Source organism: Eleutherodactylus coqui, chromosome 1, assembly GCF_035609145.1.
Source record: "Eleutherodactylus coqui strain aEleCoq1 chromosome 1, aEleCoq1.hap1, whole genome shotgun sequence".
Classification (NCBI taxonomy): Eukaryota; Metazoa; Chordata; class Amphibia; order Anura; family Eleutherodactylidae; genus Eleutherodactylus; species Eleutherodactylus coqui.
This window is the reverse complement of record NC_089837.1, coordinates 389,260,492-389,272,929: the sequence shown is the minus strand read 5'-3', so window position 1 is coordinate 389,272,929 and position 12,438 is coordinate 389,260,492. Positions and strand designations below refer to the sequence as shown.

At 42.3% G+C, this 12,438-nt stretch overlaps 1 protein-coding gene across 7 annotated transcripts in view; it reads left to right on the top strand.

Annotated features, from left to right (window-relative positions):
• MCF2L (MCF.2 cell line derived transforming sequence like) overlaps positions 1–12,438 on the top strand; it is a 225,475-nt gene that overhangs the window by 54,345 nt on the left and 158,692 nt on the right. For 5 of the 7 annotated variants that reach the window (XR_010786899.1, XM_066579690.1, XM_066579688.1 and 2 more), the window contains exon 1: positions 8,879–9,142. The exons of the other annotated variants lie outside the window; for them this stretch is intronic. Coding sequence is in view for 4 of the 5 variants with exons in the window: in XM_066579690.1 (XP_066435787.1) it covers positions 8,992–9,142 (151 nt within the window). In the remaining variant the exon portion in view is untranslated. Of the gene's footprint in view, positions 1–8,878; positions 9,143–12,438 lie in introns of those variants that run through there. 7 annotated transcript variants of the gene reach the window in all.

The window sequence follows — 12,438 nt, the reverse complement described above, 5'->3', positions numbered from 1 at the left end:
CTGTATCCCAGGCAGTTCTTTCTGGCATGTCAATTATGAACCTGGAAGTTCAGATGAACCATTCTATAGGCCCTTCCTAAACAAGCACAAAATCACCACTAAAATATACAAAAGGACTAACTCACCACTAATTCTGTAACTTCCCGATGTCGTACAAACATGAAATTTAGCATGAGCATTCTTTAAGTCCTAAATAGGATAAGTAAAGGGGTCTGAACTTGATTATTCAATGCTAAGTGCAAAAGTAATGTAATGTAACTTCCTGGTGTTGTACAAGAATATGTGATGTTACTTCCCGGTGTTGTACAAGTGTGAAATTTAGCACAGCAATCTAACTGACCACTATGTGTATATACTGAGGAGAATCTGCCTCATCTTTATGTCTATGTACTCAAAGGCTGTAAAGTACATGAGGAAGTGGCCATGGACTGCAGGGATGGAGCATGCCTTTAAGGCTAAGAAAGGGCTGCAACCTCCAGTCTGGGGTTAAATTTGAATAAAAAGGGGTATTACCTTTAAGGGTAAAAAGTGAGGAGAGTGAGAGGGGTGGCACATTCTGCAGAGGGACATTGGTACATGCAGTTTGAGGATAATCTAATGCTCTCTGTGTATACTTATTTTATTCCTCGGTTGCTCTAAAGTAATTATGACTTCATGAAAATTTTCCGTGCGAACAACAGGTAAACGCCTGCACCAAATTAACTCAAGCGAAGCCGGGTATATCAGCTAGTATTGACATAAAGCAATGCCACATGGGTGTATTATCTCAGTCTAGTCCTCCTACACTAGCTCTTCATTGGTATATCGCAATTATTCCTGAAATGAGGAGATAATGGTATATCTGTATAATGTGTTGTTTCTTCTGCTCTGGGGAAACTTTTGTTCAGTATTCGATGCGCTTTGCAGTAGGGTATATTTTTGCAGACTAAGCTGTTTTAAATAGGACGAGCTTCTTTACAATTTTTGAAAGCAGCAATTGCCTGCAGTACCTCACGGAACATGTTCTCTTTGCAGTATGTCTGATGACAGCCTAAAACACTGTGTAAATTACTGCTTATTTGATGTCTAGAAAAATAGTAGACAGTACTCATGCAGATGTGTCGTCATATTCTGAGACCTCTAATATATGATCCAATATTTTTAAAACAGAAAATTGGTCAATGGTGGTTCTAGTATCCTTCTGGGCCGCCTCTAGCTTGAATACAAGATGTGATACGGGCGGCATAGAGACACACAGGTTCCATATGGTATCCTGCATCATATCAGTCCACATTTGCTGTAACTGAGCCTAAAGATCATGCAAACTCATAGGCTGTTGAAGTTGGCATCCCGGATGGTCCCATACACGTTCTATTGGTGATAAATCTGGTGACGAGACAGGCCACAGAAGTCTGACAATGTTGTGGAGACATTCCTGTGACCCCTTGTGTGTGCAGCCGAGCATTACCCTAATGGAAAATGTCTCTTGTAAGCAGCCATGAGAGGCAACACATTGCCGAGCTGTCATTGTCCCTCGTACCACTACTAGGGTTGACCGACTGTTGTATGTGATTGTTCCCGGAACCATCAAACAGCAGTGGGGGGCAGTGTGCCGCAGGCAGGATTGAGGCTCTCACTCCAAGGTCTTTAGACGCAAACACATCCATTTCCAGTGCCCAAACTAAACCTAGATTCGTCACTGAAGGCAACCTGGCTCCACTCCATAGCAGGCCAGTTTTGTCATTCGCGAAGCCAGAGCAAGCGGAGGTGACAGTGTGTGGGTACACATACTGGGTGCCATAAGACTAAATGTCCTTCAGCCAAGCACCTGGAAATGGTTCTGACAGAAACAAGGGCCTGTAAAAATGGCACCACCTGTCTCTGTATGGCAGACAACAAAAAAGTTGAAGCTGTTCATGCTTGTCCGAAGATCCGCTCTACTGGTAGTCTGTAGAGGGCTTCCTGAGCCCGGTCACCCTGTGTGCATGTCCGCATGCATCTACTGGTCCCAACACCTCCTAACAGTCTGGTCAGAAGGGCCCAGTTAGTGGGCAATCCATTGATACGACCATGCAGCTTCTTGCATTCCAATAATGCACCAAACCTTAAACTCTTAACTGGGTAGAATCTCTTTGATTGCGTCGTAGAGGCGTCTAGTGGTGAACAAGCTAAAACTGAATAGTAATATTGAATGTATTTATAACAGAAAAAAATGACCCATAGGATTATCATGAGTAAGTCAAGAGGGGTGTCGTCTCTCCACCCAGAAGGGATGTAAGAAGACACCTGAGAGGTGGGTGAGGAGACTTTTATAAAGCCATGCATGCTCCTCTGGGTAATTTATGCAAATAAGGAAGATCGAAGAATACTTTACAGACTTGTTAATGAGTCATACATTGATTTGAAGGAATGCTGCAATCCAACAGGTGGCGCTGTAGAGGTATTGTTCCATCTTCCTTATTTGCATAAATTTCCCAGAGGAGCATGGCCTTGTAAGTCTCCTTACCCAACTGTCAGGTGTTTTCTCATACCCTTTCTGGGTGCTCTCCTTGGGAAGAGATGATGCCCCCTGACCTACTTGCCCCCTAGGTGTCTCCACACACTTTTTGGGTGCTCTCCTTAAGGAGAGACGACTCCCCACTTGACCCACGTCACAGGCCTCTCACCAGGCAAGCCAGAAACCTACTGCACACTAGTAAGGGGCAAACTCTTCGAAACAACTGCCAGTGTATGGTATTCCCAATCATTGTTTTACAGATTTGTTAAAGAGTCATACATTGATTTGAAAGCATGCTGCCATCCAATAGGTGTCTCTGTGTAGAGGTTATGTTCCAGCTTCCTCATTTGCATAAATTACCCAGAGGAGCATGCATGGCCTTAAAAGTCTCCCTCCTAAACTACGAGACTCAAGGGAAATTTATCTAACCACTTACGCTAGGCGTCTGTCAGAAAAAATAACTTTTGTTGCATGCCGTATTGGCACAAAAATTTGTGAGTTTACATTTTTGCACCAAACTTACCAATTTTGGAAAACAAGGTCAGGCCTAGCAAAAAGGCAATTTGCTATAATATCACAAACTGGCAAAAATGTGCACCGCCTCACAAGTGGCATAGAACTCACTTTCTGGTGCTCAGACATCCAGAGATCCACTGAATTGACGGAGGTTATGTTCCTTTTGCTAAATCTGGCGCACTTTGGGTTTAAACCAGTTTATAACATACTCTAAATTATTCTGCCATATTCTCCCTGAGTCTACCAGCCGTTTGTAACCTCACAGCTTTGCTTTCATTGAGGATTTTCCACTGGTTACTCTCACAATTAAAGGAAATCAAGTAAAATATAAACTGTTCTGTACCTTGATTTCCTGGGACATGGAAAGGTGACTATCAAAAAGGACTACCTAGCGTAACCTGTTTCCTGAGTGGGAGATTGCGGAATGAGCTTCAGGAAGTTCTTCTATATCCATTGCAGAGGAAGTGCGTACTTGTACTCATTATGCTGTGCTACAAATAGATTGTTTACATCCTGCAGCTCCGTTAAATCTTCCAGCTATTCTACAGACGATCGGAGAAGATGACTTTTTATAAAGTCGAATTTTTGTAGCATTTTTCCTTGATTTTATGTGACCATGTTTTGCTTAGGCGTCTCGGAGCTGAGAATTTCATGTGAGTGCTAAATCATATAGATGGAAATTTGCTGTGACGGAGAACTCTGAAGCCTTGGCTCTAAGTGACAGCGGCTTTATAGACTGCAGTGCTAAATCTCTCTGACTCGAGTCGATAACGTCCTCCAGCCTTGTTGTTGATGTCTTTCTACCTGTTCTACATTGTGTGCAGCATTGAGTCCCACTAGGTTGTTGCATGGTATCGCTGTAAATCCTCAGTGGACCAATTGCACCATGTTTAGTTTGACTGTCCTGATATTTCCCAATTGCTGACAGGTGCTCTTTAAAGGCAATGTGGCATCGGAATATGACCTATTGTATAAATGAAGTTCTTATGTTAACCCTTTCCAATCCACTGTCTGACGTCTAAAGACATTATGATTTAAGGCTGTACAGCTCCGATGTTGGAAAACGCCCGCCAGGGTTCTCTTAATGTATATTGCCAGCCTCTCTGCTGTCGGAGCCTATCCAACGTGTCCTCTCATGCAGTACTGGCTTTAGCCAGCATATAGCGCTGTTGTATAACAGTAGAAAGAGAGTAAGTCCCCTAGGAAAACCAGGATAGAAATTGGATTGGAAAGGGTTAAAGGGATTCTCCAGGCAGCAACCGCTGCCAAAACCGGAGTTACACCCAGGGTCAGAGCGGAGGCCGCCACTCCAACCCCTGTCTAGTGGCTGGCACTTGTAATTGCAGGCACAGCTCCAATTGATTTCAGCCTGTAATTACGAGTGCCGGCAACTACACAGCGGTAGGAACAGCGGCTTCCACTCCGAGCCTGGTGTATTCCGGCACTGACAGCCGGCGCTGCCTGGAAAACCCCTTTAAACGTATTGTTCAAGAATGTGGGGTTTTTTCTTACAGTTTTAATTTCACAGTTCATATTAAAAAGACAGGATTCCAATGAAAAGTTACATCTATACATAGATAACTCAGGGTCTATCATTTACAATAAGAGATGATCATAGCTTACCTCCTTCCCTCTCTACAGCTCAGGCTAGATGGCTGCCCCCATAATCATGTACAGATAATGCAATAAAACAAATTTGTAATCGGAAAATCCTGAGTTTACCCCTACATCAAATCCATTAGCAACCCAGGGGGTCTCCGCCATCTCCAGCAGGCCTATTGCCCTTGAATCTTACCCATAAACTATATTATCGATCTATTCACCTACGTTTTGGCTCATACAGTACAGTGCGGCCCGCAAGTAGGACTGCATATACAACGGGACCGGTTCCTCTCTATGCAATATGGATGCAGTAAATGCATCAATTTTCCTTCTTGTACAAATAATAATGAGGCCTTATATCTGTCCATTCCCGGTTGTGAGGGATAGCGTGCCGATGTATGTTGCACTATGCACAGAGATATAAGTGAAATAGGCAATACACCAAGCTTGATGAGATGTTAAATTGTAAGTGGTAAGGCTGGGCTCCCACGAGCATATCTTGCAGCATGTAGGCTGCAAGATGACCTTGTGTACAGGCTGCGTGCCGCTTACCGCCATGTATTCTCTTGCCGTGTATGGTCACGTAATACGTGCCAAGATAGGACACGCTGCAATTTTTTTTTCTTGCACGCGTATTTCACACAAGTCATGTGAGCAGCAACATGGCCGCCTATGGCAGATTGGTACTGCATATTAGGTCCGGAATACGCTGTAACGGCACACTTGTGTGAGCCGGACCTAAAAGTCCTACAGACTCCCTCCAACCAAATGTAGCAATGGCCATAGTGAATATTCCTTGGATATGTAGCCTACACAGTTAAGGCAGGCATATTAATACTAATTAAAAACTTCTAATCGCTCCTGGGGCGCCCCTTAATGTGTAGGATCCATTCACACCACATTTTAAGCTTATATCCTGTAGTTCGGTTTTCATTGTTCTGTCTGACTTCCCACAGGATTTAGACAGAATAGTGTAGTTACCGTGCCGCTCTGTCCGGCGCAAATGCCAGAAATAAACAGAAAATCTAGTCGGATGGGAACATATTTTGACTAATGGAAGTCTGTTTCTATTTGAGGTTCCATCTGAATCCAATTTTCGGTGATTGACATAACCCCGGGAAAGAGACTTAAAGATGGCAGGGCTCTCACAGGAATGCTTCTTCCTGGATATTATGCTCGCGTGTTTTGTGCGCATAATACGCAGTAATAAACCCAACAGTACTTCTCACACGCAGCGCGCCAAAAAAGAAAGTGACATGCTCTATCTTGGCACGTATTACGTGCGCATACACGCCAAGATAGTGTATGGGGATTTGTCAGTATACTATGCATTGTGTACTGCTGCATGCTCCCTGCGTGAGATATACCCCCATGTGAGAGAGCCCTCAGATGTACTGCAGCCAGTGAGGATGTCTGTAACCTGCAGATTTTGGTTTTTTTCTTTACCTTTTGATTTCTGCAAATGTACATTTGCTGTGCTGTGAGCCAGTTTGATAGTCCCAAATCTTGTGCAAATATAAACTCCATTTTTTTAAATGTCGTCACAAATATAACCGAGGTTTTACCATGATGTGATGCTGCAAGGGAAAAAAATTTGCTGCATGTCCTATCTTTTCACGTTTCTCGGAATGCATCGCCCATTGTTTTCAATAGGGTAGTAAAACACATCACATGGCATACGATGCAAGGTTTAAAACAATAGGAAACACTTTGCCCAGCCTCTGACGCGGCTGAAAGCTGAGCAGGAAGATCGCTATTCTACAGAAGTGCCAGAAAACCGTCTATCATCCGCATAAAAACATACGCGATATTGGACCCAGTTTCTCCTCTCTATATCGCGCTCCTCTCTATCGCGCTTGCCCATGTATGGGTAGCACACAGAATCCTGCGGCAGCCGCCCTCACCCCCCTGTTGGTATTTACCGATACTATCTGGGTGCTTCATTTGGGGAATTATCTCATAGATTATTTTTGAAGACCAGGAATTGCTACAAAACTCCTTGTCATCACCATCTGCATGCCTACAAAAACATACTTTCTGATAACCTATGGTTTGCTAACCTATCCACTACTTACAGCCAGTGCCCTAATTCACATTTTCTAGTAATTATATATATTTTTTATTTTTTTTTCTGTTTCATTTCAGTTTCTCTCCTCCAAAAATGGAGCAAAGAGACAGAAACCTTGAACTGAGCCCTAATGCAGGTGTGAAAGCAGTCTAACTTGGTGCTTTCATTTATCCCGGTTTTTACTTTTAAAACGTAGAACAGCATGGGGGGGGGGCGCATTGGTAAGCATGGACAAAAGCTGGAAATGTAGCGATATCTGCAATGCAACTAAACGCAGGATAGTGCAAACCACCGTTTTCCCCATAGCCATGTACAGATGTGAACGCTGGACTGCAAAAAAAGCTGATAGGATTGATGCGTTTGAGCTGTGGTGGCGGCAAAAGCTGCTGCGTATGCCCTGGATGGCGAGCGTAACAGAGAAGTCCTGAATCATATAAGACCCGATATATCACTGAAGGGGAAGATGGCCGGACTCAGACTCATGGATTTTCGCTTGATGCTGTCAAAGCTGATGGAACACATGGCATCACACAACTGAAAGAGAAAGAAGTCGTGCAAAACTGAAAAGCATAGAAGGAGTTCGCCTTTAGGGTCACCGAGGGTCGTGAACGACTAAACGGCTGACAATAATAATTTCTCGCATTAAACAATACCTAGGTAAGCGCCTGCGATTACAAGTCTTGCTCGTATTCCGCTGAGCTGTCTAGACACTGATGATGCGATGAACCTCAGAACATTTGTTCCAAGTGACTGTAAATTCTCCACTTAATTAGAAAAGCTCTTTGTGAGCGAGCTGCGCTGCTGCGGTTTGTTGCACTGCAGAAATGTACTCACTAAATTACAGCTTATTACAGCGGTGACCTGCTGCAGAACCTCTTATTTTACCACTTTAGTCTTGTATTGTGTGATTCATGTAACCTCATAGAGGAAACTGTGGTTATTAAATCAAATGACACCCATCAGCCTCCAGTTCAAGTACATCAAGGCATAGTGTATACTGCTGATAAAATGTAATGTTAATGGTGTATTTATCCTACCAGCTGTGACATCAGCGCTGTGGAATGTCTTTCTATAAATGCTTTCTGGGTCACCCAGACCTCAAATATAGCTGCATTTTGAATACATTAGAAACATTTTTCCCATTTTTTTTTCCTCTACCCCTCCGCAGCCAGACTTGGTTTCAGCAGTATATGTATATATGTATGTATATGTGTGTACTATTTATAATATATATAATAATATATATAATATATCTGGTGCTGACAGCAAGAAAATACTTGCATTTTTTTTATAAAGTCACATACATGGGCATGACTACTTTCTTAGGTGTAGGTGATTGCCATGTCTTGTGATAAACAGGTCTATTTCTGTAACTCTGTCACCTAGGAAATGGAGTGTCATTTGTAATAGGCTCTCTAGGGATTAGGCAGGTGTCTTCAATGAAGACCTGTTAACCAGTTCATCCACCCAGGCAGGGTACAGCCTTGCTCTCTTGGTGGAGTGCAGTGTTTAATTAGACCCCTCATTGTGCGGGGCATGGCTGCACAGAACAGTGGAAATAGCTGCTCTTGCCAAGTAAATCAAAAACATTCATTTTCCCCCTTTGTCTTTCCTAAAACAAACCAGGGCAGCAGTCGTCTTCCTTGTGATGTTTAAGAATGCGGAGAATCATATCCCTCCCTTCCTTCCAGGCGTAGCTGGTTTCTGGAAGCTCCTTCAGAAGTTTTTTTTTTTTTTTACATTTACTTTCCCCCTCCTGTCCTTCCACTGTATATCGCAAGCTACATCTAGAGGTTGAGCAGGAGCTTTTGTTTCTGCTGATACTTAAGGAAAGCTATTCGTTTATATGAAGAAAATGTCCTCCTCTTCCTGAGGCTTTACCTTCTCCTCAGAGTTTTTCAGGTTGTACCATAGCGTCTGGTAATAAGAGAGGAACAATGCTGGTACTCTAATGGGGAGTAGGATGAATACTGGACTTCTAACTGCTTGATCTGTGTATTGGCTACCTGTTACAATGCACACTGATGCCATTAATGAGGAAGACCCTTGGAAGCTTGTTAATCTTATGGGACGCTGAAGAGTGTTAAAACCCTGAAAAAAAAATTCTGCATCCTCTTCACACTAGAATATTTATCCAATTAGTCAGTGAAGATGAAACCACTTAAAGTCACTTTTGGAATATTATTGATTTGAAATCTTCGGAGGAGTGAATTTGCATTAGAAGGTGGAATTTATTGTTCTACCACGTGTTTCATCACATTGGGGGAAGAGATTCATCCTAAAGCCTTTTACTTCACGATAGCATGACCTTGTAATCCTAGAAACACTCATGTCGCTGCATAGATTAAGAGAGAGGAGCGAGGGCCATGGCACCAGGTTCTCCTCCAGAGCCACACAATTCCATCGGAGTGTGTCTTCTACCATGCGCCGATTACTTCCCAGGAGAGGGTGGAGAATGAACTCCAACCAAGCAACTTCTGGTGAGCTAATACTTTCATTATGTTTCACTGTATCCAGGAGCTCTTTAATATCGGATGTGAGGCTTTACCCTTACATCAACTCTTCTTCTCTTGGCTACAAGTTATTAACTAGGATTAGTATTGCCAGTAGCATCTACAATCCTGAGCTCCTATTGCTGATATTGGAATGTAATTGACATATTGTATATTGTGTTGTTTTCACAGTAGTAATTAGTATAATAACAAATGTAATATAACAAAGATACTATAAACCTTAGAATGCTATCACATGTGCAAGTTTTGTTCAGAAAGTAAAAAAGGAAGATATGACTTCTCTTTTTAGAACCAGCTCCTGGTTTGGGCTCGAAAAGCTGTATCAAATGCTGAACACAACCTGCATATCTGACAGCATTCTCATTAATGCATGCCATGAAGGACTCTACGTCTGGTGATATACAGCTGCTGTAGTTACTTTATAGAACAAGCACACTTCATATCGCCTTGGATCCTAGATTTCCCAAAACTTTTAGGTAAAGTCATTGTGACAACAAAGTTTATCTGTGTGATCTCTACAGAATTGCTCAGGATTCTCAGAGACAAATGCTCAGTTGTAGCCTGGTAGACCACTTAGTAATAAATCAGAATAACTGTAGAGCTTCATATGAATTGGCAGATCTTAAAATATGTTGAATTAAACTAGAAAGTTCTAAAAGTATTCGGATCATGTCCAATATATGCGAAGCATGTGAAATACAGAAAGATTCAAATGAAAGTAGCAGAAAGTTCAATTTTGCCTTCCTTGGAGGATTTAAGGGCATGTGCTGAATGACTTAGTGGAAGTTTCTCATTTCCATGTGCAATTTTACCTTGTTCAAAAACTGTACAGGGTATAAAGATTGGTAAAAATGGGACTTATATTTATAGCCATGTCTGTGTAGGAACAGCTTCAAAAGAAGTTCTACCCCTTTAATGCTCATTATTTTAGAATAAATACATTATACTTATTGAGGAGACAGTAATCGGAGAGTCTCCGGCACATCTGTCCGGGCAGTTAGACGGCCAGACTCTTTTTGGAAGAAATCAGTCTAATGGTGGCCGTTCACATTAGATAGACGTAGGCTGATGGTTGCACACATGGTTGTCTGACGGAGAATTGTTTTGCAGCTGTACATCTTAGTCCATATTGGACAATACCATCTCTCAAACTGGCCATACATGTTCAGTGACACCGGGTAAAAGACAAAAGATCTTTCTGGGTATGTTTGAAAGACCTTTAGTAAGATCAAAAGCTTTCAGTCGAACGTCGGATGAAAACTTCAAACATAGCTGACTTTTTTTTCCAGATGATGACTTTATATTAATGGTCAGCTAAAATGATTAAATTCACCCGACAGGCAATCATTTTGCTTGAAATCGCCCATTTTCATCAACTTTAGTGTATTGCGTATGGGCACATTTAGTATGCTGATCCTTGCAGCTCCTAGCATTCACATGACTATAGACTCGGGATCTATGCATGCTTGCATCACCTGCTGTGTAGACACTGCCGGTAGCAAAATTTTGCAACATACCGTGTAAGTTTTAGATTAGTGCACATCCGAATACTCCTGACCCTGCAGGCAATTGTGACAATTGTCAGTCTTGACATTTATTAATACTGGGCCACTAATGTTTAAACAGCAGCGATCAGTGAAGTAGAGTGTCCCTTGTCCTTTAGTCAGGATTTTGAAGTGTCCCATGGTGTGAGGGGTGGCTGACCCTATGACCCTCTTTATGTATGCACATGTATCTGCTGCGCATAGTTACCCATAATAGTCTGTTGACAAGCGTTCTGGAAGAAGCAAAGACCACCAGCATTGAAGCAATGATCCTTCACCATCAACTTCGCTGGACTGGCCATGTTGTGCGAATGCCCGACCACCGCCCCCCAAAACAATTACTATACTCTCGTCAAAAACAGAAAACAGAATGTTGATGGACGGCAAAAGAGATTCAAAGAGGGGCTTAAAGCTAACCTTAAAAACTGTGGCATAGATATCGAGATCTGGGAAGCCCTTGCCCCTTGAGCGCTCAATTTGGGGGTCAGCCATTACCAGCAGCACTGTGATTTTTGAAGAGGTACAACTGCATGGCGAAAAAGAGAAACGTATTAAGAGGAAAGAATGTCAAGCCAACCCTTGTTGGGACGTCTTCGGCTTGGAAACAGATTTCCCTACTGCAAAGGAACCTGCGGATCAAGAAGAGGTCTCTATAGTCACCTACAGACCCACCGCTAAGCCGATGATGATGATGACGACAGGCAGTCATTGCTAAAACAGTGAAAATATACATATGCTAGCAGCAGTACTGTATAATGCAATTTGGTCTCCTATATATTCCTGCAATGCTTTTCTGCTCCTTAACCAGAACTTCAGAAGCCATTTAAATGTAACTAGGTCTTCCTGTGCCATGATTTGCAGTCATAGGTCAGCACTAAATAAAACAGATTGGACAAGGTATTTTTTCAGATGCAGGATTTGTAAGGCTTATAAAAAAAGTCATGAATTTCATGTGTTTTTTTACAAAAGATTTTTGATCATGCTGTGATCAGAAAAAAAAAATGCCACAAACCCCAAAAAAGCAGGGCAGATGAAAAATTGCACCACAAAAGAAACAAAAACGTGCATATTTCCTATTCACCTACATCTAAGATCTGGCCACGGTGTTTGCCACAAAAATTATCTAAAAATGCAGCGATTTGGTATAAAATATTGTGCGTGAGACCACCCTTGGGGCCCTTTTACACAGGAACAAGCATCGCTCATTGACTGGAGATGGAGTAGGCCGGCGATTGTTACAGTCTGCCTCTGCTCTCAATAAACAGGCTGTTGTTCATAAGTGAACGACTGCCTGTTTACACGGGCAGATCTGTCATTAAGTTTTAAGCATGTAGAAAATGAACGATGAATGAGAAGCAAATTAAATCTCATTCGCTGTTTTGAGTTGGAGCAAGTATTTATACTAAACAATAATCGTTCGGATTCCTGTTGCGTGCGGGAATGTGAATCATTTATCGACCCATGTACAGGGGCCCTTTAGTCTATGCAATGGTATGATTAGTTTCCTTCAGAGAGTAGAGGTAATGTTGGAAAATCTGCTGCATCTAATGCTTTTGTTTACCATGTTTAGTAAATCTGATTCTCAGCTTGCTTATTGATTGCCAGTAGATGATCCTGGCATTGCATGTTTGCATACTCCAGATGGTGTACTCCATTGACCGGACACACGTGTGTAATAACTTCAAGCACCCCTAAGTAGTAGTAGTATACAAATGTTGG